At 43.8% G+C, this 26,432-nt stretch overlaps 1 protein-coding gene across 1 annotated transcript; it reads right to left on the reverse strand.

Moving 5' to 3' along the window:
• On the reverse strand, positions 1 to 24,615 carry EDEM2 (ER degradation enhancing alpha-mannosidase like protein 2). Its single transcript, XM_057529546.1, has 11 exons — positions 24,410 to 24,615; positions 24,066 to 24,176; positions 22,190 to 22,229; positions 20,078 to 20,183; positions 17,478 to 17,603; positions 15,292 to 15,503; positions 12,955 to 13,096; positions 11,193 to 11,317; positions 5,642 to 5,786; positions 2,720 to 2,841; positions 1 to 559 (listed from the first exon to the last, which is right to left on the reverse strand). The coding sequence occupies exons 1-11, from the start codon at positions 24,514 to 24,516 to the stop codon at positions 59 to 61; spliced, it is 1,737 nt and encodes a 578-aa protein (XP_057385529.1). The 5' UTR covers positions 24,517 to 24,615; the 3' UTR covers positions 1 to 58.
• Positions 24,616 to 26,432: the final 1,817 nt, after the last annotated feature.

The raw sequence follows: 26,432 nt of genomic DNA on the forward strand, positions 1-26,432 counted from the left end.
TCATCAAAAGCAGATTTATTGTTATAGTTTCAAAAACAAACAAAGTATCATCCAGTGGTTATGAGGAATCTAGGAAAACCTGTCCCAGTAATGCCAACTTTGAGGTAAAGGGCTGACTAGGGCAGCTGAGAAGTGGGATTTTCTGCTTGGCGGGCTTCTTCTCCCTTGCCCGGTCATAGTTTTCAGGGGAGGACAATGTTCCTGGCCCTGCTGGGGGTTCCCATGGCCCTGAGCTCATAGTTTTTTTCTGAAATCTCGACCTATTCCGTTTGAGAGAGCAGAATTCCCTCATCAGATCTTCCACTTCCCACTGCTCTTCCTTCAGCCTCCGGCAACAGTGCAGGGCAGCGGGGTCGATGGGGTGCGCTTCTGTGTTGAAGATGTAACCCCCGGCCCCCAGGATGCACTCCCCGTAGGGGGTTATCACCGCATCGAAGGTGGAGCCATTGTTGTGGATGAAGTTGGTCGGGTCAAACAGCAGGTAGAGGTATTTCACGGTCTCGGCCAGGAAGAAAGACTCCATGCGGTTGTCAAGCTTGTGGTCTCGCAGATCTTTGATCTGCCACGTGGGGGAGGGAAGCAAGTCAGACCAGCATCACAGTACAGCAGAAAGGGTCAGGGGACCCTGTCAGGCATTCCCGCTCTGCCACTAGGTGACTGCAGGCCTTTGGGCAAATCACTTAACTTTTCAGAACTTTGCCCTTTTCCCAGCCATCATCATCTCTCACCCGGGTTATCACAATTTTCAACTGGGCTTCCTGCTTCCATCCTTACCCTAAAGTATATTTATATCATAAATCTTACCTGTCACTCCTTCACAGAAAACCCTCTGTTGACATCCCATTTCCCATAGACTAAAATCAAAATCCTTATCGTGGCCTAACAGGTCCTTGGTGATCTGGCTCCTGCTCCCTCCCTGACCTCATCTCCTCCTGCTCTCTCCCTGGTTCTCGCAGGTCCAGCCACATGGCCTTTTCTGTTCTGTGAACAAGCACATGCCCAGCCCGGTTCTTTTCACTGGTGTTCTTGCAACCTGGAGCACTCTTCCTTCAGACGCCCTCCTGCTCTTTCACTTCCTTCAGGTCTCTGCTCAAACGCTGCCTCATCAGAACGGTCTTCCCTGGCCCCCCTACACGATACAACAATCTCCCATCCCCTTTATCTTACCCTGTTGTGACTCTAAACATTGATCTAATCATCCCCTTTTTAATGACGTAAAAATGTAGCATCATTTACTTAGCTAATCCTCCCTTAACGGACATTAAGGTGGTTACCAAATTTTTTGCTCTTGTAAACAACTAATTAGGAGTCTTTATGAAGAGAAATTCATACTGAGTTTACAGTCAGGGATGAGTAAGTTTACTTGCTACAAACATTTATTTTAGCTTCTCAGAATTAGCAATACATTTTCTTAAACGAAACTAATTCTCAGTAGACACCTATTTTACACCAAAAAAATGTGACTAAAACATGGACTTGATGTACCAAGAATTATTATTCTCTTGCCCTGTTTGCCAAAGGCCAAGGAGTCAGTTGCCTGTTCCCATCATTCTCCTTGGAAGGGCTCCAAGAGACTTCACTTCCATGGAAATAAGTCAAGAGTTCCTAAGGGCCCAATGGGCTCATCCACTTTGGCTTTTCACAAAATACAACATATTAGAAACTACAACATATCATTGCTTTATATTTCTCCTACACATATAGGTCTTTTCTTTAAAAACATGTATCTATATTTTACTTATAGAATATAATCACATTACAACTTTTTGAAAAAGAAGTTTTTTGTTTGTTTTTAATTCCTTACCCTAAGAAAAACCTCTGTAGGCTTTTTGGCAAATAGGCTTCCAGGCTATTTGCTTACACATCTGGTTTTTACATGTCTGTAACCACTGTTTATTTCTGTCTTGCCTGCCTGGGTCCTCTAAGGATGTGACATGGCTCTCATCCTTGACCCTTTCAATCCATTCTCCACAGAGTAGCCAGAGTTATCTTTCTAAAATACAAATCAGAGCATGTCACTGCTCTGCTGTAAATCCTCCCAAGGCTTCTCATTCCAAGCAGAACAAAAGCCAAACTCTTCCCCATGACTTATACGAAGCCCTGCGCGATCTAGCCCCTGCCTACTTCTGGGGCTGTATCTCCTCCCACTTTCCTCCTTGCTCATGCCCTACAGCCACACTGGCCTTCTTTCTGTCTCCCAGATACACATTCTTTGTTTTTTCTACTAAAATGTCAGCTCAGGGGCTTGGTCTTTCTTCATTGCTATAACCCTCAGCCTAGCACAGAGCCTGGCCTGTGAAAGACACTCAGTAAATATCTGTGAGACCAGTACAGCTGTTCCATTAAGGATCCCTGGCTTTGCAAATAAGGCTATGGGACTCTGTAATTCCCTTCTAGAACCCATTTTATAGGCCTTTTCGCAAAATGTTTCACAATACTCACCCTTGCCAAGTAGCCTATTCCGACAGCTAAAGGATCTCTGAAGCAGGGAGAACGCCAAGGGTATGGAGTCAAGACCCCCTGGGAACTAACCCTAGCTCCACCTCTACTAGCTCTGTGACCTTTAGCAAAGCTCTCAGCTTCTGCTCTTCGGCCTCCCCATCTATAAAATAAAGGCATTACTTATATCTCTAAGGTCCCTTCCAGTGCTAATATTTCAGAGGCTCTTTAGCAGCAGGGGGAGACATTTCCCAATTCTTGGGCCCGTGGAAACACTTACCGTGGCAAATCCACATTCCACCTTGCTGATTTTTTCGATGGATTCCACGGCATCTCTTCCGAGTTCTAAGACGGTGGGGTCCCCCGTGGCACGGTAGAGGTACATGGCGCTCTCAATGAGTTCTGCAAAGTTCAAAGCAGACCTTCCTCACCCAGCGGCTGAGCAGAGAAGGCTTGGGGACTGCCTGGGGCAGTGAGAGATTCCTTCTCTCCACACCATGTCCACAGGATCCCAACTAGGGGGAACATGGGACAACTTACTCAATACTGAATCTTCAGAGCCAATATACCCAGTCTGAAGCTTAGTGGAAACCAGCATTAAAATGGACCATGGACTCCCATCCCAAGGCAGAGACAGGCAGCCAGGTTCTGGGATAGGGAAGGTGGCAGAGGCTGCTGCCTATCTCCCAATATCTGTTCCCTCCTTCTTCCTTAGTAACAGAAGAGCTAACTTTATCCAAGCACATGGCCGCCTAGACTAACAACTATTCCCAGCAGGCAGGTGTGGGATTAAGGTCCCTGCTACCAAAGAGAGTCATGTAAGGCCAGAAAACCAGAGAGAAATAAATTTCTATTTTATCTAAGCTACTACTTTGTCTCTGTCACTTACAGCCTAACCTAATCCTAAAACTTAAAAGAGTATGAGCCTGTCATTACAAGGCCCTTTCCAAGATGGGATAGGCCAAAAGATAAAGGTTAAGATACTCAAGAATCAACTTTCAATCTAGCAAAGATGCAGCCATCAGTTCTCTGTGCCCAGAACAAGGCAACAGTCTTGCCCTGTTCTACACCACAACTGGAATTTGACGTTCAGACATGGGCCCCATCATAAGATGAATATTCACCAACTAGCCAACAGGAATTGGACCAGATGGGAATATTTATTCCAGAGAAAAGAAAACTTAGCAAAATGTGTTTGTTGCTTTCAGATATCTAGAGAGCTGTTATGGAAAAGATTTGATTTCTAGGGTGGGCCCAGTAGGCAGAAGCTACAGTTCAACAGACTTTCCTACTTCTTCACCTCTTTTTTCTCAGAGAGGAAAGAATATCTCTCCCCTCCCTATACCAACGTCTCCTCCTGATGTTCTACATCCTGTTTCCTCCTAGCCCTTGATCAGTACTTTTCTCCCTTTTGATTTATTACTGCAAACTCCATTACTTATTTTTGGAGAAAAGATCGCTGCCTATCTCTCCAGTTTTCTCCTACTTCTCTCTCCCTTTACCCCACAGGCCTCTAGACACTTGCTAATCTAATCACTCATATTCTAAGCAAAGATTGGGGCACATTTACTGGTAGATGAACACACTGTGTGTGTTCAAAGACAGAAAAGATGGTGTCCTCATGGGAAGCCTCTCCTTATGCTTCTCACAGCTGGCCGACTCAGTGCCCAGGGCCAAGCATCTTGTTTCTTGTTTTCTCTTCCTCACACATGGGCCTGCGTATGCTAGTAATTGCTTGAATTTCCTGTATATCTAGCCAACTCTCTAGAAGAGGGTGACAGTCCAAGGTTTAGATTTGGACCTAGGTGGAGGTAAAGCCCTTCAGAGGCTTTTAGGCTAGGTTCTATGCTCCAGCACTGCTGATCGGATACATGCACCAGAGCGTCAGGGACTGGCCAATCCAATTATAGAATAGTACCTTATCTCCCATTTGCTACTGTTTTGGGATAGGAAGGGTGACTGGTCTAAGACATCTCTGGATTCCTGGCTGTGGTGCCTTACCTTCCACTGAGCCTTCCTGCAAACAAAATATGTTGCCTCCTTAAGTAGTGAGCCCCCTGTCACTGGTGGTAATCAAACAAAGATGAGATAACCACTTGACAGGGCTATTGCAGGGGAATTTCGATTAGAAGACCTCTCAGGTTCCCTCTAACCTTGAGAATGCACATGTCTAAGTCTTACATTTAGTCCCAAACTCTGTCTTCATTTTATCTATTGGGAACATGGGATCCAATACCATCTGAGTATTTTCTCTTTAAAAAAAAAAAATGCCATGAGAATAAATGCACGAGAAGTACTAAAAACAGCAGCCTCTAAGGAGTCAAAAGTGACTAATTTGCTCCTTCCAGTTGCTGCTTTACTTCCACTTCTGGTCCTCCTCCAAGACTCCTACAGCAATCACTTAGAGGACTACAGGGTTAGAGGAGGAAGGAAGTGGAACCGAGGAGGGCAGGATGGGCAGAACCCATTCGAAGGCCCATCGCACAGCTAAAAGGCATTCAGGTGGGAAGAGCCTAAAACAATGGGAACGTAACCTATTTTGAGGGGGAGGGGAGATGACTGTGTGCTGACTCAGCTTCCTTCCTCTGTCCCCCTTTCCGTCCTCTCCTCACAATGTTTAACTTCCCTTCAGTGAGTCAGAAGATCAGAGCTGGAAAGGAACTTAGAAGAGTTATCAAGTGTGTTGTCCCTTTCTTCTCTACATCTTGACTGCTGACCTGCAAGTGGGGAGGTGGACGAGAAGAGATGATTCACTCCTAAAGTCCATTCCAAAGTTCTAACGTTCCATAGACGCACAACTTATCTGACCTGACCCACTGACTTAACGAAGTTTGCCTACACATCTGAAATCCCAATGGCAAGAATTCAAAAGGCATCAGCCTGGCTTTTTCCATCTCACTTGCTTGTCTGGGTTTGAAAGAGCATAAGATGTAATTAGGAGACCTGGGTTCCAGTCCTAGCTCCTATACTTAACAGCCTTGGGCAAGCCATTTCAACCCACCAGGCTTCCGTTTCCTTCTCTGAAAATAAGGGGGAAAAATAATTCCTAGAAGGAAAACCATCCAGAGCCGCTGGAAGAAGCAGATGGGAAAAAACGGAGCTGTGAGCACTTGCGAGGCATGGAGCCTCATAGAAACGCGAGGGGTTGAGGTTCTGAGAATCAGAGCCTGTGGGCTGGCAGTGGGCCAGAGATGCTGCTTACCTGGTCGAAGCGGGTAACCCTCTCGCTTCTCCACTGTATATCCCTGAGGAATGTTGTAGAATTCCGGGAGCCCCCCAAACTGCTTCCAGACGGTGTAGTAGTTGAGGAAGGTCCTCATGGCATTGTCAATGTCCCCAATGAGGGTCTGTAGGAGAGAAGTGGTTGTCAGGCAAGCAGCCACCAGGCAGGAAACCCACATACAAAACCCCACACTCAGCCTCAGGGAAAAGAGGAAGCAAAGGCTTTGGAGCCAAAAAGACCTGCGATCAAACCCAGAGTCGGCCATTTACTCGGTGTGCTGCCTCAAACCGGACACTTAACTTCTCTGAGCCTCGTCTCTAACATGCAAAATACAACGTATATTTTACATTGTTGTGAGGGACAGAGGCTGTATACAATGTCCCTGCCTACCAGTACGTGCTCAGTCAGTACTGGCTACTAACTGTTTTTAAATAGGTAAGTCAGCCATCTGATTCAAAATTCTAAGAATAAGAAAAAGATTGATTGTACTTAATCTCATTTACACCCTACCCCCCAGCAAATAACCATTTTGCATTAGTTTGTAAACATAAGCAAAGATGTATGAGTATGTATTATTTCCCCCACATTAAATACGGCTTATTAAATATACTTTTCTGTAGCTTCCTTTATTCATTTAACAATACATCTCAATTTTTCCATGTAAGTACATAAAGCACTCCCTCCTCCTGTTTATACAGTTGCATAGTATTCCATTGCTTGGACCACAATTTAATTAGTTCCCTATTGATAGCTAGTTGGCTTGGTTCCAATCTTTTGCTATTTGCTACAATAATCAATGCTGCAATAAATAACCCCATACATATGTCACCTCAAACATATGTGAAGTGTGTCTGTAAGATACATTCCCAGAGTTGGGATTGCTGAATCTGAGAATACATGCACTTGTAATTTTACTAGGTGCTTCTATGTAGCTATTCATATTAGTGTAAGCTCACAGGGAAACAGCTGACCTTCTTGACATCTCCACTGGATGTCTCAAGGATGGAACAAACTTGACAGTTTCCAAACAAAACTATCGGTTCCTTCACTCTCCCGCAAAGTTGCCTCCCTCCTCTCACCTCTCTCCCTTTTCAGTAAACGGCACCACCTTCCACTGATTCCACTCTGGCCAGATACCTGCTGGCCATCCTTGACTCCTCCCTCTTCCCCCACTCCCCCATCCATTCCATCAGCAACTGCTATCAATTCCCTCTCTCTAAAACATAAAGATTTTTCTCTTTATCTCCAGAGCCACCACCTGTTCACCTGCATCTTGCACTGGGATGACCTCTAAGGCCTCCTCACTGGTCCTACCACTTGTCTTCTCCAGTCCACTCTCCCCAAGGCAGCCAGAGTAACTGTCTTACTCAGTGGCTTTCCACAGGCTCAGCTTAAGGTCAAGACACCTCACCATGGCCCTCAAGGCCCTGCGCAATCTGGCCACTGCTGACTTTCCATTGACCGATCTTTCCCTTCCCTGGACTGTGGCCATGCTGCTTTTGTCTCTGATAAACACCCAACTCTTTCCTGCCTCGGGACCTTCACACATCATGTTTCCTCTGCCTGGAATATCGTCCCCCACCCCAGTTCTTCACATATCAGCTTGAGCATCACCACTTCTGAGAGGCCTTCTTATCTAAAGTAAGTCCCCATCCAATATTCTCTCTTTTAGCCTCTAATTTGTTTCCTTCATTGCAACTTATTATTTTATGAATTGGCTAAGTTTTTCTTTGTGTCTCGCCCTCTATAACTTCACGAGGGCAGGGCCTGGAATACAGCAGGCACCCAAATATTTGCTGAGTAAATGAACAAATTTAATGTCTATAAGCCTCCTTTCTTCATCTATGAAACATCGTTTACCTCGGTGTGTTGTGATAATTCTGTGTAAAATGCCCGGCACATAAATCATTCTTTCATAAATATTTATCACCTCTATGTGCCAGACAGACTGTCAGCTAAATGTTAGCTATTAGTGTTATTATAACCTCACAGAGAAATAACCCCAGGACTCCTTCTTAAAGCAGGAAAAGTGCCACACATAAAGCACACAAATCCTATACAAACCAAGATGGCAAAGTGTGGTATATACATACAAAGGAATATTGTTCAGCCTTAAAAAGAAGGAAATTCTGACACATGCTACAGGCATGAACCTTGAGGGACATTATGCTAAATGAAATAAGCCAGTCACAAGAGGACAAATACTGTATGATTCCACTGATACAAGGTACCTGGAGTAGTCAAAATCATAAAGACAGAAAACATAATGGTGGTATGACCCAGCAATCCCACTGCTGGGCACATACCCTGAGAAAACCATAATTCAAAAAGAGTCATGCACCACAATGTTCATTGCAGCTCTATTTACAATAGCCAGGACATGGAAACAACCTAAGTGTCCATCGACAGACGAATGGATAAAGAAGATGTGGTATATATACACAATGGAATATTACTCAGCCATAAAAAGAAATGAAATTGAGTTATTTGTAGTGAGGTGGATATACCTAGAGACTGTCATGCAGAGCGAAGTAAGTCAGAAAGAGAAAAACAAATACCATATGCTAACACATATATGTGGAATCTAAAAAAAAAAAAAAGGTTCTGAAGAACCCAGGGGCAGGACAGGAATAAAGACGAGATGTAGAGAATGGACCTGAGGATACGGGGAGGGGAAGGGTAAGCTGGGACGAAGTGAGACAGTGGCATGGACATATGTACACTACCAAATGTAAAACAGATAGCTAGTGGAAAGCAGCCGCATAGCACAGGGAGATCAACTCGGTGCTTTGTGACCACCTAGAGGGGTGGGATAGGGAGGGTGGGAGGGAGACGCAAGAGGGAGGAGATATGGGGAGATATGTATATGTATAGCTGATTCACTTTGTTATAAAGCAGAAACTAACACACCATTGTAAAGCAATTATACTCCAATAAAGATGTTAAACAAAATAATAATAATGATGGCTGTCAGGGGCTAGGAGAGGAGAGAATGGGGAGTTATTGTTTAAAAGGTATAGAATTTCAGTCTTACAAGGTGAAGAGAGTTATGGGGATGGATGGTGGTGATGGCTGCACAACATGAACATAAATACCACTGAACTGTACACTCAAAATGGTTAACGTGGTAAATTTTATGTTATGTGTATTTTACCACAATAAAAAAAAAAAAGAAAAAAATACAATCATTTATTTTTTCTTCCATTACTGGGCATTTGGACCATTTCTAGTTTTTCTTTGTCATGAACTTTGCTGCTGGGAATATCCGTGTACAGGTTGCATCTTTCCCTGGTCAATTATTTTCTTGAGGAACATGCATAGAAGTAGAATCAGGCAAAGTCAAAGGGTGTGATCAGTTGTATGGCTGGGTGGTACAAGCAGGTTTTCCAAGAGGAATGTAGTCAAAAATAGTTTTAAGGAAATAGATTTCCCGATCCTTAATTTTCCTAAAATGGATCTGCTTGAAAAGATGCTTACATCACAAAGGCAGGCAACCCATTCCATCTCTTCCACAACTGTCCTTCTACCATCTTATAAAAGCAAGGTGTACCCACCAACAGTCTCCAGCCTTACTGCGGAACATTGTCCTTGGATATAAAAACATCCTGAGCACTGAAGTAGGTTAAATTTAAAATATTAGTGTAGGTGTTGAGAAAAATGAATGGCTCTAACCACTGGGTAACAAATCCTTCTGCAAATCAGATGGCTTTCAATTCTTTGCCTTCAAAAAATTGAAAGAGGAACTGGTCAAGTTGTCAGCAGAGACATCATTAAAAATAATTTTTGATGACAGATCATTTGTGATTTTTTTTAACCATATAAAGAGTGAACCATAAAATACTGCCACGTTTGCAGGCCAAAAATGGTTGAATGCTGGCAATTTTATATGGTTCAATCTATTAATGATTTCAAAGAACTGAATGATATCACAATATCAAACTCCTTCCATCTCCATCTACTTATTTATGTGCATAGGCTCCTCGGCACTTACATCTAAAAAAATGAAAAGCAGGAATAAAATTGATGCTTAACCGTGCCCTGTTTTAGCAATATGTATTATTCATGCACAAATACACGAACTACTTAAAAACTTTAAAAAGCCCCCAAAATCTCATTAAGAAATGCACTTCCAATAAAATTGCTTTCAGGTTTATAATCATCAAAAATTGTAAGCTGTAAATGTTGTTTTAATCATTTACATACTAATGATAACTAAATCCAGAAGAAAACAAATTTAATACTCAGAGCTTATGATCACGGGAAATTTTAAAACATTTTAAATTTCTATGTATGAACAAATTTTGTCACAGAGACAAATAAAATATAAAATATATTTTATATATAAATTATATATATAATTATATATATAATTGTATTATATATAATTATATTAATATATAATATTATATATAATTATATATATATTATAAAATATAATAATTAGGATAAAATCCTGTTGGAGTGGCAGAATGGAAATATGAGTTGGAGGAGAAAAAGGAATGGTATACAACTATTTAAACTCATAAGATTAAAAACATGCATGGGGCTCTATAATTTTTCAAAATTCTTTTAGGGGACACTCAAGTAAATTTGAAGATCTTAGAAGAGTTGGACCAATATTTAATATTATCAACAAGTTCTCGCTGAGCTTCTTTCCCCATCTATAAAATGACAGGGTTGGCTAAAAGTATATAATGGGGAACAAGTTAAATAAATGACAATATATCTATTCAAAGGAATACATGCAACTGTTTAAAAAAGTAAAATTGATCTTTATGTATCAATAAAGAATGATCTCCAAGATACATACAGTGAAAAAGAATAAAAATGTTCCTATTTATGTAAAGAATAAAGGGGGCTATAAATATACATATATCTATGTATATGGATTTCTGGAAAGAGGTACAGAAAACTGACAACAAGGGCTGGATTGGGGAGAGAATCTGAGGGTGGGGGCTTGAGACTTATCATTGTATTCCTTGTTGTGCTTTAAAAATTTACCACCATCTACATATTACTACCTTTTCTTAATTTCTTAAGATTAAAAAGAAGTTGTTTATAAAAATATTAAAAATATTTTAGGACACACAGGGAGTGGATTAGATGGGCTCTAAGATCCCTTACAGCTGCAACTCTATCAGACCATGTAATGGAGACACATAATGATGGCAGACAGAGCAGCCCCAGCTGCTGTCATGCCCTTTCCTAGGCCCACTGTCAAGAATGAGGATATGTGACAGAAATGTCCAGTGGAGAAATGGTTATTGCCAATGGCTATTACCGCCCTGTCTACTTTAAGTGGTACAACATTCCACAGCAAACTGGAAGTTCAGTTCCTGACACCTTAAAGTTCCCCTTGGAAAATTCAGTTTGGCAGAACTTTAAATCTGTCTCACTCTAAGCCCCTCTCCCATCCCCAATCCACCCCTCCAAAAAAAAAGTGCTCGAGCACTTTTTTGACTTATACATTAGAATGAGCTTGCTTTGCCGGTTCCATAGAAAAAGGACCACCCTCTCTGATCGTTCCTACCTGAAGACCAGGCCAGTAGGCCTCCAGAGACTGGAAGACTGGCATGGACACAGTCCCCTTGTACATCTGCACCCACAGGTACCAGTCATCAAAGCGGGTGTAATTCCGAATGGCTTTGTTATATTCTGCAGAGGAGATAAGATGATGGACACATCAGTGATGAGGGACACAAAAAGCAGGCTTTGGCAACAGAAGGATGGACTTAAACATTTGCAAGACCCTAGGGTGGCCCAGTCTCAAAGCAGACTAGGATGCAAGGAGGCACAGAGGAAGGAGCATGGGTTCTGGAGGTAAACTTCCAGGCTCAAATTCCAGCTCCAGCTTTACCACTTGTTAGCTGTGACCTCGGGCAAGTTTTTCCCTCTTAAGCCTCAGTCTTATTATCTATAAAGTGAGGAGAGTAATGTCATATACCTCATGGGACTGTGCAGTCATTTGTTCACTCAACAATATTCACTGAGTGCCTACCAGGTGCCAGGCACCTGGGGGGTGGCAAATAAGACAAAGTCCAGCCCTAAGGGAGCTGGCATTCTAGTGGGAACTTGAACTTATAACTCCCCCTAGACTGTAAATCTATGAGAGCTAGGACTTTGTTTTGTTGATTGCAGAATCCGCAACATGAAGATAGTACATAATAAATATGCACAATAAGCATTATATGAATGAACAAAGTACCAAAAACATGCAAATAAATAAGACAATCTCAAACAGTGTTGTAAGGATGAAATGAAATAGTCCATGTTCAGTGCTTCGCACAAAACTTAACACATCAATGGTATTCAGTAAATATTTGCTGAATAAATGAATGGTAGCTATAATTATTATTAGGTGCCCAACAATTCCTCAATATCATTACTACTAGTGTCTAAGGGCCTGAAGGGTAAACTGCTATTATTCAACAGGCATTAATCTACAGCTACCTCCTGCAAAGCATTGTGGGAAGTACAGATGAATAAGGCCTGGATGCTGCACTCAGTTAGAAGAGCTGTAACTGTGATGATAGCTGACTACAAAAATGATGCTGGGCTTCCCTGGTGGTGCAGTGGTTAAGAATCCGCCTGCTAATGCAGGGATCACGGGTTCGAGCTCTGGTCTGGGAAGATCCCACATGCCACGGAGCAACTAAGCCCATGCACCACAACTACTGAGCCTGCACTCTAGAGCCCACGAGCCACAACTACTGAGCCCACGTGCCACAACTACTGAAGCACGCGCACCTAGAGCCCGTGCTCCGCAACAAGAGAAGCCACCGCAATGAGAAGCCCGTGCACCGCAACGAACAGTAGCCCCGGCTCGTCACAACTAGAGAAAGCCCGCGCGCAGCAACGAAGATCCAACGCAGCCAAAATAAATAAATAAATTTATATATTAAAAAAAAAGATGCTGAAGGCCCTAAATTCTGAGGAAGAATCAAGCTATTTCCTGGGCAAAGTGACATTTAAGCTGGGCCTTAACGGGTGAACAGAATTTGGACACATAAAGGCAGGAAGAAAGGTATTTTAGGCAAAGGAAACACCATGTGCAATGGCCAGGAAATAAAAAATCCAGGGCTGCATACAGAGAAGCCAGCAAGGTTCAGTTGGCTCTTGCAGGAAGGCATGAAAAGGTGTAGTGGGCCTCAAGTGGGCAGTGTTAAGTCCATGGTGGTTTTGAATGCAGAGCTGATTCTGTAGGCACTTGGGAGCAACTGAAAGTTTATAAATAAACTACATGTCAATAGGGAAAACCATGGGGAAAAGCCCCCTTACCCTGCCCTTTTTACCTAGGAACATGGCCATGAGCTTCTTATCCTGAAGCAGGATGGCTCCTTTTACCAGGTACTCAAAGTAGGAGTCCACGCCAGCACCGATGCCCGCGTCCTGGGCCACCCACTTGCCAGTGAGCACGTCGATGTGGTTGCCGACCTGGGAGAGAGACGTGTGGTGTCAAAGGAGGGCCCAAGACCAAACAAGGATGTCCCCACACCCCTAACTGTCCCGTGATATACAAGGCAGGCGCCCCAGTGCTTCTTGGGAGACACGCAGGCTATCAGGGTACAGGGTTGTGGGGCAAGGCTGGATCATGGCCAGCTCTCTTGCATATATGTACAGTGGAGACACCTCTCATGCACATTTAGGAGGACTTAATTATACACACTGGTCAACAACTGAAAAAAGAACCATGACTTGGAGTGTTCATGCCCTGTCTAGAGTGAGTGTGAGCTGGGAGATGAGAACGTGCTGTTCCCACAGTCTGTCTCAGACTTCTCAGCCTGAGAATCTGCATGCGATTCCAGGGTCAAAAGACATAAGATATACTTCCCGTATTTCCATAAATCAACTTGGGAAGGACATCCAAGAAACTGATAGAGTAGTTGCTTGTAAGGAGAGGAACTGGGTAGCTGGGGGACAGGTCACAGGTGTCACTGGGTACTTTTTTGTATCCTCTGACTTGTGAACCATTTAAAAATAAATTTTAAAGATTTAAATGAAGAGATATGCAGTCCATATAACTTAGACCCCAGTGGAAGCTGATAACTTCACCTGGTACTCATTCAAAGAAACAGCTAATTTGTCCTGTGTTAGTTTTGGCAGAGCCCCAGCAAGGAAGACAGGAAGTAGTTGGTTTGGAAGGTGAGTCCCTGGAAACTCTGGAAGAGGAGGGGAAAAGTGAGGCAGGGCAGGGAGGCAGCCCATAAAGGGTGTGCCGTCAGGCAAGTTACCACCATGGGAAACGGAGCTCCATCCCGCCGGGCAGCTCTGGGAGTCAGTGTAGAGCACGAGCCTCAGCACGGTCCCACCCGAGGGCTGGGGAACAAGGGTGATTGTCCATAAACTCCCATCAGTATCAGCCACTGATTGAGAACTGCTCTGGAGTAGCATTTAAGACCTGGCGTTTCCAGCCAAGGGCAAGCAGAGCAGGATCCAGGCAGCAGAAAAGGCCCGTAGCCAAAGAGACATGGGTGATGGCAGCTGGAAGACAGGCCAGTGTGCACGGAAATGATAAAGGGCTGAGAGGATGTGGGCAGGGTGGTCACGGAGCCACTATGGCTCCCGAGCTAGAGAAAAAACTGCCTGTGTTGGACACTAAGGGAGTTACTCTAGGTCTCCAGAGTGGCACCTTCTTAAGGGACTGTCAAGGAGTCCTCACACAAGTTTCACTTTTCAAGCTGACTTAGAACCAGACTTTGCATAAAACGTGCCTCCACCTGAATCACTTTCGGACAACACAGTCTTTATAAGTCATAATGACTCGGCAAGGAGGTATTAATCCATCAGTATTATTGCTGAAGTTAACTGTGGATCAGAAAGGTTGAGTGACTTGGCCAGGGTCACACAGTTTCAACATAGTAAGGCTGGGGCTCAGTCTCAGTTCTGACTAAATCTAGTGCTATTTCCTGGACAGCTTTGGCTCAATTACTGTTAGTTTCACTGGATCATCTAGTTTAGGAGCCGAAACCGATCTTAGAGATGATCTGGCCCAAGGTGTGTTAAATTTCCGTAGGTGAGTAGGTTTGGAGGGGAAAGGAAAGCTCTGGGGTCAAATAAGTTTGTGAAATGTTGAGTTAAGCAAAGTTAAATAGACGAATTTATCATAGGATTTCATAACCTTTAACCTGCTCATGTTCATTACGACTCTCCAAAAAAAGGATACTATTTATAGTGTTGCCCAAATTTAATTGACCAGTAATCATTTTCTCATGGAACAGCCATTCAACATCTCTCAAATCTTCTGGTTCTAAGAAACACAGTTTTACAAACAAAAATATGTAAAAATGAGGGCCAGACAGGCTGACGATCTAAGGTCACTGAGTGAGTCAGGGGCATGAAGCATATGACCCACTCCCTAGAAATCAGAGAAGCTCAAGGAGCCAGAGCTTATCACGGCCCCTTTTCCAGCCAGAGGATGTGCTCTCATGCTCTCCTCCCCTCTGTGTCAAAGCAAGAACTGGAGGCTTGGTCTACTTTCGGTGTTGTGAGCCTAAGTCGTGGACCACTCCTGAGGTCACCCTTAGTTTCCTTCGGCTGGACTGCGACTTGTTGCTCAGAGCCCTGAGCCTCATAAGCAGAGGCCAAGGTGGCCAACTTGAGCTAGACAGGAAGAGTGGCAGCGGACCTACCAGCCCAATATCTGACCGGCTCTCCCAGAGGCGCATCAGGGCCACTCTGGCCACGTCTTCGAACACAGGGTCACCGGTGAGGCTGCTCAGGGTGGCAAATTCCACGATGAAGGTCCCGATCCCTGCTGTGCAGGTGACAGGAGTCTCTCCCGGGTTCACGCCGTGAAGCAGGTTCACCGTTCCGTACGGCATGCCAGTGGGGGTCTGAAAGGCTGAACAATTGCAAAGTTAAGACCCCAGATAGGAGCGGGGAGGTGGGCATGGGTGGACACAGGACCAAAGCCTGAGGCCTTGGCCAGCACTTCCCTTTTGTCTCCTGGGTGATCTGCTAGAGACTGAGCCAGAGAAGGATAAACGTCACAACTGGAGGGCCCTTAGTGGCCACCTAACCCAGATGCTGCCAAACACTGCTCCTCATGCCTTGGGCTCTTGCCTGTGGTGAGCAGGGAAGCAGCGGGCTGTGCTCTGGGGTATCACACTCCATGCATGCTCACTTTAGCTAGAGCAGCTCTACTTTTACTTATTTTATATTATGCCTCAGAGGCCAGGCAAGTAACTTAGTGTGAAGCAGGCAGGGCTTAAGCCACAGGCAGTGGGGGAGCTGGTGGCACAACGAAGAAGTCATTCATCTACTTGTTAAAACACCATTCTGACCAAATGAAACACATCTGCAGACTGTAAACAGTCCCAGAGCAGCCAGTTTAAGATCCCTGCTCTAAATAAAGAGTTTCAGGGACTATGTCATTTTTTTTAAAAAGGATATAAACCACGAAACTGCCAATATGGTCCAACCCTCAATTCACAGGTAGGAAAGGTCAGGCTTGTAAAGAAGTGACTCAAAGATCACAGAGAGAGCCAAACGGAGTTGGGATGGGAATGACTACCACGTGCCCACTCCCTTTCCCCCTCCCACGGGCCCAGTGCCCTGTCCACCTCACCCCAGTGCCTTCCAATTCAAGGCAAGGAACTAGACAGCAAGTCAAGAGGCAGAGATTTCCTCTCCAGGCTGAAAGGTCAAACAACCCCAAAGCAGCCTGTGCGTCACCAAACTGTGAACAAAGTTGTCAAAACTTCCAAGAACCACAAGGTCCAGCAACTTTACTGTAAGAAGAGAAACTTGCTATCTGGCAGACATGAGTGGTAAGCAAGGAGGATTCAAGTCACAAGCAAGAAGGGCCCAAAGGGATAGTTCAGAGAAGTCAGGCAGTATTAAAAAGGGGGTGGGGAGGTGACAAAATCCTGTTTCTCAGCGTGGATGCACTTTTCAATATGTATATTTCTCAATACAAAAAAAAAAAAAGAAGGAAGCCAGCAGACAGAGTTTCACTCCAGGGATGAGTCACACAGGACATGACGTTTGTAAGGAGACATTCAGGCCGTGAGTGAGACCTGAACCCAGTTAGCTCACTCTCCTCAGCTCTTCCCCGAGGATGAGAGGCAAGTCCTGGGTGAAGGGGAGAAGTGAGATGGCCAAGAGGCTGGTGGAAAGCACAGCGTAATGTGTTTGGGTGTGAACAGCTCTCAGAGCCTCCACCACACCCTGAAGAGAACACAGCGTCCCGCCGATGATGCCGAGCCCAGCTACTGCTCCTCTGGACAAACACTGCAGCTTGGCCTGCAGCCCTGGACATGGCTCAGCTACAAAACAAGTCCCTCTAGTGTCTCAGTGGTGTTTGAGGTTCTCCAAGAACTTTCTCCTCTCTGACCTCATTTTACGTCTCCCCAGAGGGAGGCAGGAATTATGACTCCCATTTGATAGACAGGGAAATTGAACCAAGGAGAGGAAGAGCAGCTTGGTCAAGCTACTGGTTGTCAGAGCCGAGTCTAGAACCAGGGGTTCCGAACGCTCACACCAAGGCTCTTCTCTGGAACCCTTTCATTCCAGTGGCGTGTGGGCCTGGGAGGGGGCAAAAGCACTCACTCAAATAAGGGCAAGAGCCTTCCAGCCACCAGGCTGGCCTTCAGTGCTCCTCGCAAACAGTAATGAGGTCAGCTCATCCATCCTAGTCTAGCCCTCAAAATGCCAAGGACTCTCCTGATTTCCATGGTGGGCGCCAAGAGGTAGAAAGACCAAGTGTTTGGGTGAGCAACACGAGCAAATAATTCCGCACAGCCACTCTCTTCTCCAGCAAGAGCGGCAGGACCTACTGGACTTCATCTCTGCCCCATCTCCATGTGGGTCTTACCTGGGAGGAGTTTCCGGGCTGCCTCCTCAGCCATCCTCAGGAGAGGTCCCGAGCAGGGCCATCCAGCCTCCACTTCTACCCCAGCCCTCTTTGACAGCAGGTGAGCAGACAGAAGTCCTCCTACCACTACAGATGGTATAAAAAGCAAGTGTCAGAATCCTGAGGACCAGTCTTTCCCTTGTACAAATTAAACCTAATGCTTTGTTCAGTGGCTCACTGGGAAGGGGCTGGAGCCAGGTAGCAAAAGAAGAGTCCTTAACCCCCCACACTGGTACAGTGTTAAGTTCATGAAGTTTTTTTTCTCTTGGTGGGTCACAAAAATAATGGTTATCATTTTTTTGCAGTCCCTACTGTATACCAAGCACTAGGTACTATTGTGCCCTCTTCAGACAGAGATACTGTGGTTCAGAGAGGTAAAGTGACTTGCCCAGGGTCATCCATCTAGTAGGTGGTAGGGCCAGGTCTGTCTGACTCCAAAGTCCATGCTCATTGCACTTGGTCACTGTCTCCCAATCACCCCAAGACCAAGGGAGGATACTTATTACCTTCATTTTATTCATTTATCTATTTCAATTTATTACATAATATTTAGGACTTATAAAAAGACACAAAGGTTACGTATCTGGAAATATGGCTAAACAGATATCCTGAATGGCCCTCCCACTGAAAAAACTGGTGAGCTTGAGCTTCAGTTTTCCCCTCCTCCTGGCAGACCAGGAATAAGAGACAAAGGCAGGACCTACCCAGAGTGGGAAGTCTGATAGAAGATCCCTCCATGAAGTTGGGATCTGGAAGAATTATATACCTTGTGTAAAGATGAATTAAAAATAAACCCTACACACCTCCCCTAGCATAGAGTAAGGAAAACTGTATACCTCAACTCTCAATGCCAAGTAAAGAGAAGAAAAAAAACTCTCCTAAGAATTAATAACCACAAACTGATACTCACTAAGTTTTACAGACTGAATTCACCCTAACTGAGTAGTCTAGAAAACCTCAAACCTTTAGCCTAAGGTGGTTTTAGCAGATAATGTCTCCAGCCACATGGCAAGAGTAAACAAAAAATGTATCTGGAAAAACCCACATTCAACCCGGGCCTCAAAGAATCCCACAAGTAAAACCTAGGCAATAAGTGTTCATTAAATAATAAACAGGGGGGCTTCCCTGGTGGCGCAGTGGTTGAGAATCTGCCTGCCAATGCAGGGGACACAGGTTCGAGCCCTGGTCTGGGAAGATCCCACATGCCACGGAGCGACTAGGCCCGTGAGCCACAACTACTGAGCCTGCGCGTCTGGAGCCTGTGCTCCGCAACAAGAGAGGCCGCGATAGTGAGAGGCCCGCGCACCGCGGTGAAGAGTGGCCCCCGCCTGCCACAACTAGAGAAAGCCCTCACACAGAAACAAAGACCCAACATAGCCAAAAATAAATAAATAAATAAAAAGAAACCATGTTCTCATGTGAAAATTTTTTTTAAATAATAAATAAATAAATAGGGGACTTCCCCGGTGGCTCAGTGGTTAAGAACCTGCCTGCCAATGCAGGGGACACGGGTTCAAACCCTGGTGCAGGAAGATCCCACATGCCACGGAGCAACTAAGCCCGCGAGTCACAATTACTGAAGCCCACGTGCACAGAGCCCATGCTCCGCAACAAAGAGAAGCCACTGCAATGAGAAGCCCGTGCACTGCAACGAAGAGTAGTCCCCACTCGCCGCAACTAGAAAAAGCCCACCCGCAGCAACAAAGACCCAACGCAGCCAAAAAAAATAAATTAGTTAATTAATTAATTAATTTAAAAAAAAAGAATCACTGGGTCAAAATTCATTGAAATGTGTAGATCTGTGCATTTCAGTATATGTAAATTTACCTCAATAAAATGAATGATTCATTAAAAAAAAAAAAAGATTCACTGGGAACCTGCTAAAAATACTGACTGTAGGACCCAACCCAGAGATCCCAATTCATTAGATTTAGAGTGGAGTCTACACAGCTGAACTTTTTAAAATGTCCCAAATGCTTCTGATGGGCAGCCAGGTTTGGAAACTAATACCCTAGACTTGCACTATGTAATACAGTAATTAGTAACCACATGTCCCTATTTAAATCTAAATCCATTAAAATTAAATGAAATTAAAAATTCAGTTCTTCAGTTGCAGTAGGCACCTTTCAAATGTTCAGTAGCCACATGTAGCTAGTGGCTACTGGACTGGACAACACAGATATAAAACATTTCTATCAAGAATGCAAAAAGTTCTAACAAACTTTCAATAGGCAATAAGCTACAAGAAGGCAAGGATTACATCTTTCTTGCTCTTGGCCGAAAGCCTGGTACCAAATATATGTTAAATATGTGAGTAATCCTGGCATATTTCTCTTCAGTCTTTTCTCTGTCCCCTGCTCACTTTCATGTCTGAAACTGATAAGGGATCCCGAGACCTCCCTACCCAACCCTACAGGAGGGAAGAGCTCTGTCAATCTTGTTTGAGCCAAGTGCCCTGGCAAGGCTGGCGCTTAAGATCCTGTTTACCACCTCTTGGTTTACACAGAAGCCAAAATTCCACATTCTCCTTTCTTCCAAGGGCCCTAGAAGGCAGCCCTCACCTCGGATGTTGGTTTCAAACACAGAGGCGTTCACATCAATATCAAAGTCCACGTTGTCCTGGAGCACTTCAACCACTCTTTGGAATTCTGAGACATTCCCTAAAATCTGAAGGAAAGAGAGACCTGACAGTGAGGCTCTCAGGCTTGTAGGCACTGAAGATGCTAGATTCAGAGTCTAGGATCCTATGCTGGTGTGACTCCCACTTATTCAACTTCAGACCTACAGTTTCTGTTCTAGGACTGCTGGTAACAGGAGAAAACACTGAGAGCTGGAAATCACACAGACCCAGTATCAAGAGACTGGTAAAGTAAATTGTTTGGTACCAATTTAAGAATTTTTATGGACTCATTTAAATGAAACCAATATAAAGACTGTAGACCACATAAGGAAATCTTAGCTTGACATTTACAGTGGATATTTATTGTTTTTAACCTTGTCACATTCATCCTTATGGAAAATACTGCAGGTTGGTTGGCCCAACGTTGATTCTCAGTCTTCTTTACCCTTGTAGCTCCCAGCCATAGAGGCTAGAAATCCACATATTTGCTTTCTCAGTTTCATTTGCTACTGGGTGATTGTGTTACCCAGTCAATTCTGAGCTTTTTAAAGTCTACTAAGGGCAATTCTCAGAAAGCTTCTGTTTTCCTAATAGAAAGGGACAAGACACAGTTGGCATGGCTTTTACTCTTTTTCTTTCTGTTTTGAAAGCAGACTTGATTTCTGGAGCTGTGGCAGCCATCTTAGGCCATGAGGTACTAAGCATGAGAATGAAAGTCAGTATACTAATGATGGTAGAATGGAAGGATACAAAGAGCATGTGGTCTCTGATGGCACAGTTGAGCAGCTGATCCAATGCTAGAAATTACCTTCATTCAGATTTTCTTATACTTGAGAAAATTAAACCCTTTTGTTTAAACCATCAGTCAAATGCAATCCTGATGCCTTTTATTCTGATATCAGTGTTCCAGTTTTCCCTTGAGGAATCACCATTCTTCCACAGTCACTCCTGTAATTTGAAGAAGCTGACTCCACCCCCTCAGCTGCAAGAATGGGCACTTCACCTGGACCAGCCAATGTACTATATCCCTTAGCCAACTGATTGATTCAGGGATAGATGTGTAACCCAAGCCAGATCAGTGAGACTCAGTCCACGGAATTAATGGAAAAGGACTAATTCTCTCCACACACAGGTTACTAAATGAGTGGGATGTGAGTCTGGAGTTACCACTGGCTACTCTGCCAGCTTAAGGAGAGCCTGAGAATACAGCCAGCAAAGACAGCAGAAATAAGAGATGGAGAAAGAGATTCCTAATGACGTTATTTAAATGTCCAGAACCAGCTGGCTTTGAGGTCAGTCTTTACCTGGACTTTTTAGTTATCTGACTCAGTAAATTTCCTTCCTGTCTAAATCAGTTTGATTTGAGTCTCTATCACCTGCAGCCAAAACAATCCTGACTATCTCAGCATTCAAAGCCCTCTATGATTTAGACCTAATCTATCCTTCTAACCATGTCTCTCACTGTTCTTCTGTCGACTTCAGTACCCACTATTCCCTGATTTTCTGCCCTCAGACATGCTGTTCCCTCTACCAGAAATCTCACCCTATGTCTTCCCACTTCCAAATCCAACCTATCTTCGATTAGCTAAATGTCACCTTCTCTAGGAATCCTTTGATTCCTCCAGCTGAAATTAACCTCTTCTTCCTTTAAAAGACTCCAGCAAGTTTATCCCCACAAGTCTTAGGGCATCTATTTCTTTCCAGATTACGAGAATCTTTGCATAGGCAGGAGCCTCACTCATTCCTGCACTCCCCCAGAGGGCTGAGCACAGTGCATGAAGCAATTACTCAAAAAATGTTTGTTAAATGATGACATGAATCTTTCTCCACATTGTAGCCAGTGATCTTCTCAAAACAGGAATCTCATTTTCTACCCTCTTCTTGAAAAAATTCCACTGGCTTTCCACTGCCCCCAAATTAAAGATCAAAATGAAAGATGAAAATAAAAGTCCCAGGTGAAGAACTCATTTTTCACCCACAGTAAAGCTACCAAAAGAAGAAGGATATTGGTTATGCAATGTTGGAGAGGAAAAGGAATAGATGAGACACTTACCAACAAGGTGTCCAGAGCATCAATAAGAGTCAGAGAAAAACTGTAAAAGGACAAAAACCCCAGCTGCTTAGTAAGAAAATCAAACACCAGTTATTAAGGCTGCCCCAGGTCAGAGACCCCAAAAACTAATAAGTGAAGCACAGCGATGCCTCTGCCAGTCCCACTTGAAATCACAACAGAGAAGCCATCGTGAAAATCGCCGGGAACCTCTGACCCATTTAACGTACCTGGGAGGTGGGCTGATGTATAACATCTTATGCAAATAGCTCGACTGTAGTTAAACACATTGCCTATATTCTCTGGCATTCTTCTCCACCATAGGGAGGCAGTATAAGATTGTAGCTCAGAGCGCAGGCTTTCCAAATCTAAGAATTTATCTCGCAGTGCACAGAACTGTAGCCTTGAGAATGCTCATGGCAATATTGTTTTTAGAACAGCAAAAAGCTAGAAATAACCCAAATGTATACCAGTTGAAAAGTGATTAACCAAATTGTAATACATTCAAACAATGCGAAACTATGAGGTGGTCAAAAAGATTGTTATCAAGAGTTCTATGGGCTAAGGGGGAAACATTCAAATTATATAGTTAAATGAAAAAGACAAGGTACAGAATAGGCAGTGTCATGTGTTGTATTCTAACTGCATTTTTCTAAAAGAGACATACAGACAGAAAGCAGATTAGTGGTTTTTTGGGCCAGTGGTGGTGGAGGGATTAACTATATAGGGCCACCGGGGAACTTTCCAGTGTGACAGAAATGTTCTCTATCCTGTGATGGTGGTTACTACACACTTAAAATGGGTGCATTTTATATAAGTTACACCTTTAAAAGGTTATTTTAAAAGATACACATATACATACCTATATGATGGTATAAACCAAAAATATTTCTGGAAGGATACACAAGAAAGTTAACAGTGGTTGGAGTTCTAGGGTATGGGAGATATTTATTTTATTATATGATATTGTACTGCTTGAATTTGCCATTTACTTGTATTACTTTTTTCAACTAAAAAACGAAAACCAGCACAATTTGTGTTGAGCTTAATTTCTCCAGTCCCTAGCATATTCATTTGTAAGACAGAGATAACAGCAATTAACTCCTAGGGGTGTTAATTAAATGAGATGACACAAGTAAAATGCTTAGCACAGTGTTTAATCAAGGTTAGCTTCAGCTAAATGCAATGATTCTTCACTTACTCAGCAAGGAACAAGACAGAGAATTCCATCTCTCATAGATTTTTATTCTAGTGGAAGTGAGAAAGACTAACACATAAGTGAAAATGACAGTATCAGAGTGAGAAGTGCTACGAAGAAAATAAAAAGGGTGGTTTGTGAGAGTGACCTGTACGGGGTGGGTATTTAGGGGAACTGATGCTAAGGTGACAGTTTGAGCTGAGATCTTAAGAAGCAGCCAGGGATGTGAGGGTAATGGGGGAAGTGGGTTTCAGTTACACTAACAACAAAGGCTCTGAAATTCCATGTTTAGGAGAGTTACATCCCCTCCTAGGCCTGTTTGCCCACTTATAACATGAAGGGGTTGGGTCTTCTGACTTTTTGAAGCCCTTCCACATATCCTAAGCCTCCAGAGACTTGCCCAAGTCCCAACAGCTGGTGTCTGTCACTGCTGTGGCCAGAGACCGGAGGTCCAGACCACCAGGCTAACCCAGCCTTTTTCCACTATGGGAATCCAACTTTCCAGGAGGCTGGGTGGATCCTGGTGGTGTTGGCCTGAATTGGGGGGAACGCGACCCCACCCTGGCTAGGAGGTTTTTCTGGAACCGGTGAGATCATGAAGCCACCAGCTCCAGCGTACCCGCCCGCCTAGGACCGGACTGCCAGACCCAGGCCGCCCCCTTGCTCCTCCGCTCGCACTACCTGCCCCAGGTGTCGTGCCCGTCACAGGTGAGAGGTCGCAGCTCGTCGTAGGGAAAGGCATTCTCCAGGTAGCTGTCGTAGGCGTGGTAGAACATGGCCTTGACTCGCTCCCTGGTGCGGGGTAGGAGAAATAAGGCAGAGGGCCACCAAACGAAACCAGGCAGAGGGAAGGACAAGAATTAGGGCGGAAAATGGTAATCACCACCTGATTTCTGCGAGGAGCCCAGTGGCGGGGTCCGAGCAGGTCAGGGTGGGGGGTCTGGGATGGAGGATATAGGGAAGGGACCAGGTCTGGGATTCCCATTCCCCAACTATGGAAGGGCGGGGAGCCTGACCCCCTTCACCTGTAGTGGGCGGGGTCGGGCGCGGTGCCATCCGGGCCGGGCGCACCATGGTGCAGGGGCAGCAGCGCACACAGGAGGCCAAACGGGACGAGCAGCCGGAAAGGCATAGAGCGCGTGCCTTGTCAGCGCCACCGCTGCAGCAGCAGCCGCAGCCACCCGCACATCCTGCGATTCTCTGCTGGTTCTTCCGGGAATTCGGAGCACTGCGCCTGCGGGCCGATGAATCATCCACTCACTTCCGGACTACAAGCCCCAGAATGCAATGGGCGGTGGAACCCAAGCAAAGAGCATTTTGGGATATGTAGTCTCCGAAGCGGAGATCAACGTGTCTTAAAAGATAGTGGCTAGTACGGCTACTATTATTAATTAATGTTTTAGCAACAGCATTTTTAAAAGCTTTCTTAAATTTAATTATTTTTATTGAAGTATAGTTGATGTGCAATATTATATAAGATACAGGTGTACAATATAGTCTATAAAGTTTATAACTCCATTTATAGTTATTATAAAATATTGGTTATATTCCCTGTGCTATACAGTATATCCTTGTAGCTTATTTGATACTTTATAGTTTGTTCCTCTTAATCCCCTACACTTATGTTACCCCTCCCCCCTTCCCTCTCCCCACTGGTAACCACTAGTTTGTTCTCTATATCTGAGTCTGTTTCTTTTTTGTTACAGTCACTAGTTTATTGTTTTTTTTAGATACCACATAAAAGTGATATCATACAGTATTTGTCTTTCTTTGTCTGACTTATTTCACTTAGCATAATGCCCTTCAAGTCCATCAAAGTTGTTGCAAATGGCAAAATTTTCATTCTTTTTTATGACTGAGTAGTATTCCACTGAATACACATACCACATCTTCTTTATCCAGTCATCTGTGATGGACACTTAGCTTGCTTCCATAACTTGGCAAATGTAAATAATACTGCTATGAACATTGGGGTGCGTGTATCTTTTTGAATTAGTGTTTTTGTTTTTTTCAGATATATACCCAGAACTGGAATTGCTGGGTCATTTGGTAGTTCTATTTTTGGTTTTTTGAGAAATCTCCATACTGTTTTCACAGTGGCTGCACCAATTTACATTCCTACCAACAGTTTACAGAGGTTCCTTTTTTTCCACATCCTTGCCAACATTTGTTATTTGTGGTCTTTTTGATGATAGCCATTCCTTCAGGTGTGAGGGGATATCTCACTGTGGTTTTCATTTGCATTTCCCTGATGATTAGCATTTTTGAGCATCTTTCCATGTGCCTGTTGGCAATCTGCATGTCCTCTTTGGAGAAATGTCTATTCAGATCTTCTGCCCATTTTTTAACTGGGTTGTTTGGTTTTTTTGATATTGAGTTGTATGAGCTGTTTATATATTTTGGATATTAACTGCTTATTGGTCATATCATTGGCAAATATTTTCTTCCATTCAGTAGGTTGTCTTTTTGTTTTCTTGATGGTTTCCTTTGCTATGCAAAAGCTTTTAAGTTTGATTAATTCCTATTTGTTTATTTTTGCTTTTATTTCCTTTGCTATAGGAGGCTGATCCAAAAAAATATTGCTGTGATTTATGTCAAAGAATGTTCTGCCTATGATTTATTCTAGGAGTGTTATGGTTTCAGGTCTTACATTTATGTTTTTAACCCATTTTGAGGTTTTTTTTGTATGTGGTATTAGAGAATGTTCTAATTTCATTCTTTTACATGTAAGTGTCCAGTTTTCCCAGCACCACTTACTAAAGAAACTGCCTTTTCTCCATTGTATATTCTTGCCTCCTTTGTCATAGATTAATTGACCATAAGTGTGTGGGTTTATTTCTGGGCTCTCTATTCTGTTTCATGGATCTATGTCTCTGTTTTTATGCCAGTAGCATACTATTTTGATTACTGTAGCTTTGTAGTATTATCTGAAGTCAGAGCACATGATTCCTCCAGCTCTGTTCTTCTTTCTCAAGATTGTTTTGGTTACCCAGGGTCTTTTGTGTTTCCATACAATTTTTAAGATTATTTGCTCTCGTTCTGTGAAAA

This window comes from Balaenoptera acutorostrata, chromosome 15 (genome assembly GCF_949987535.1).
Source record: "Balaenoptera acutorostrata chromosome 15, mBalAcu1.1, whole genome shotgun sequence".
NCBI lineage: Eukaryota > Metazoa > Chordata > Mammalia > Artiodactyla > Balaenopteridae > Balaenoptera > Balaenoptera acutorostrata.

What these genes read in the sequence shown, in the direction of transcription:
- EDEM2 (XM_057529546.1), bottom strand. Translation starts at nt 24,516, where the DNA reads ATGCCTTTCCGGCTGCTCGTCCCGTTTGGCCTCCTGTGTGCGCTGCTG. An exon ending in GCCGGTCAGATATTGGGCTG is followed by an intron (nt 13,097 to 15,291) that starts GTAGGTCCGCTG and finishes TCTCTCTCCCAG; the next exon opens with GTCGGCAACCACATCGACGT. An exon ending in TGGAATGTGGATTTGCCACG is followed by an intron (nt 560 to 2,719) that starts GTAAGTGTTTCC and finishes CCCACGTGGCAG; the next exon opens with ATCAAAGATCTGCGAGACCA.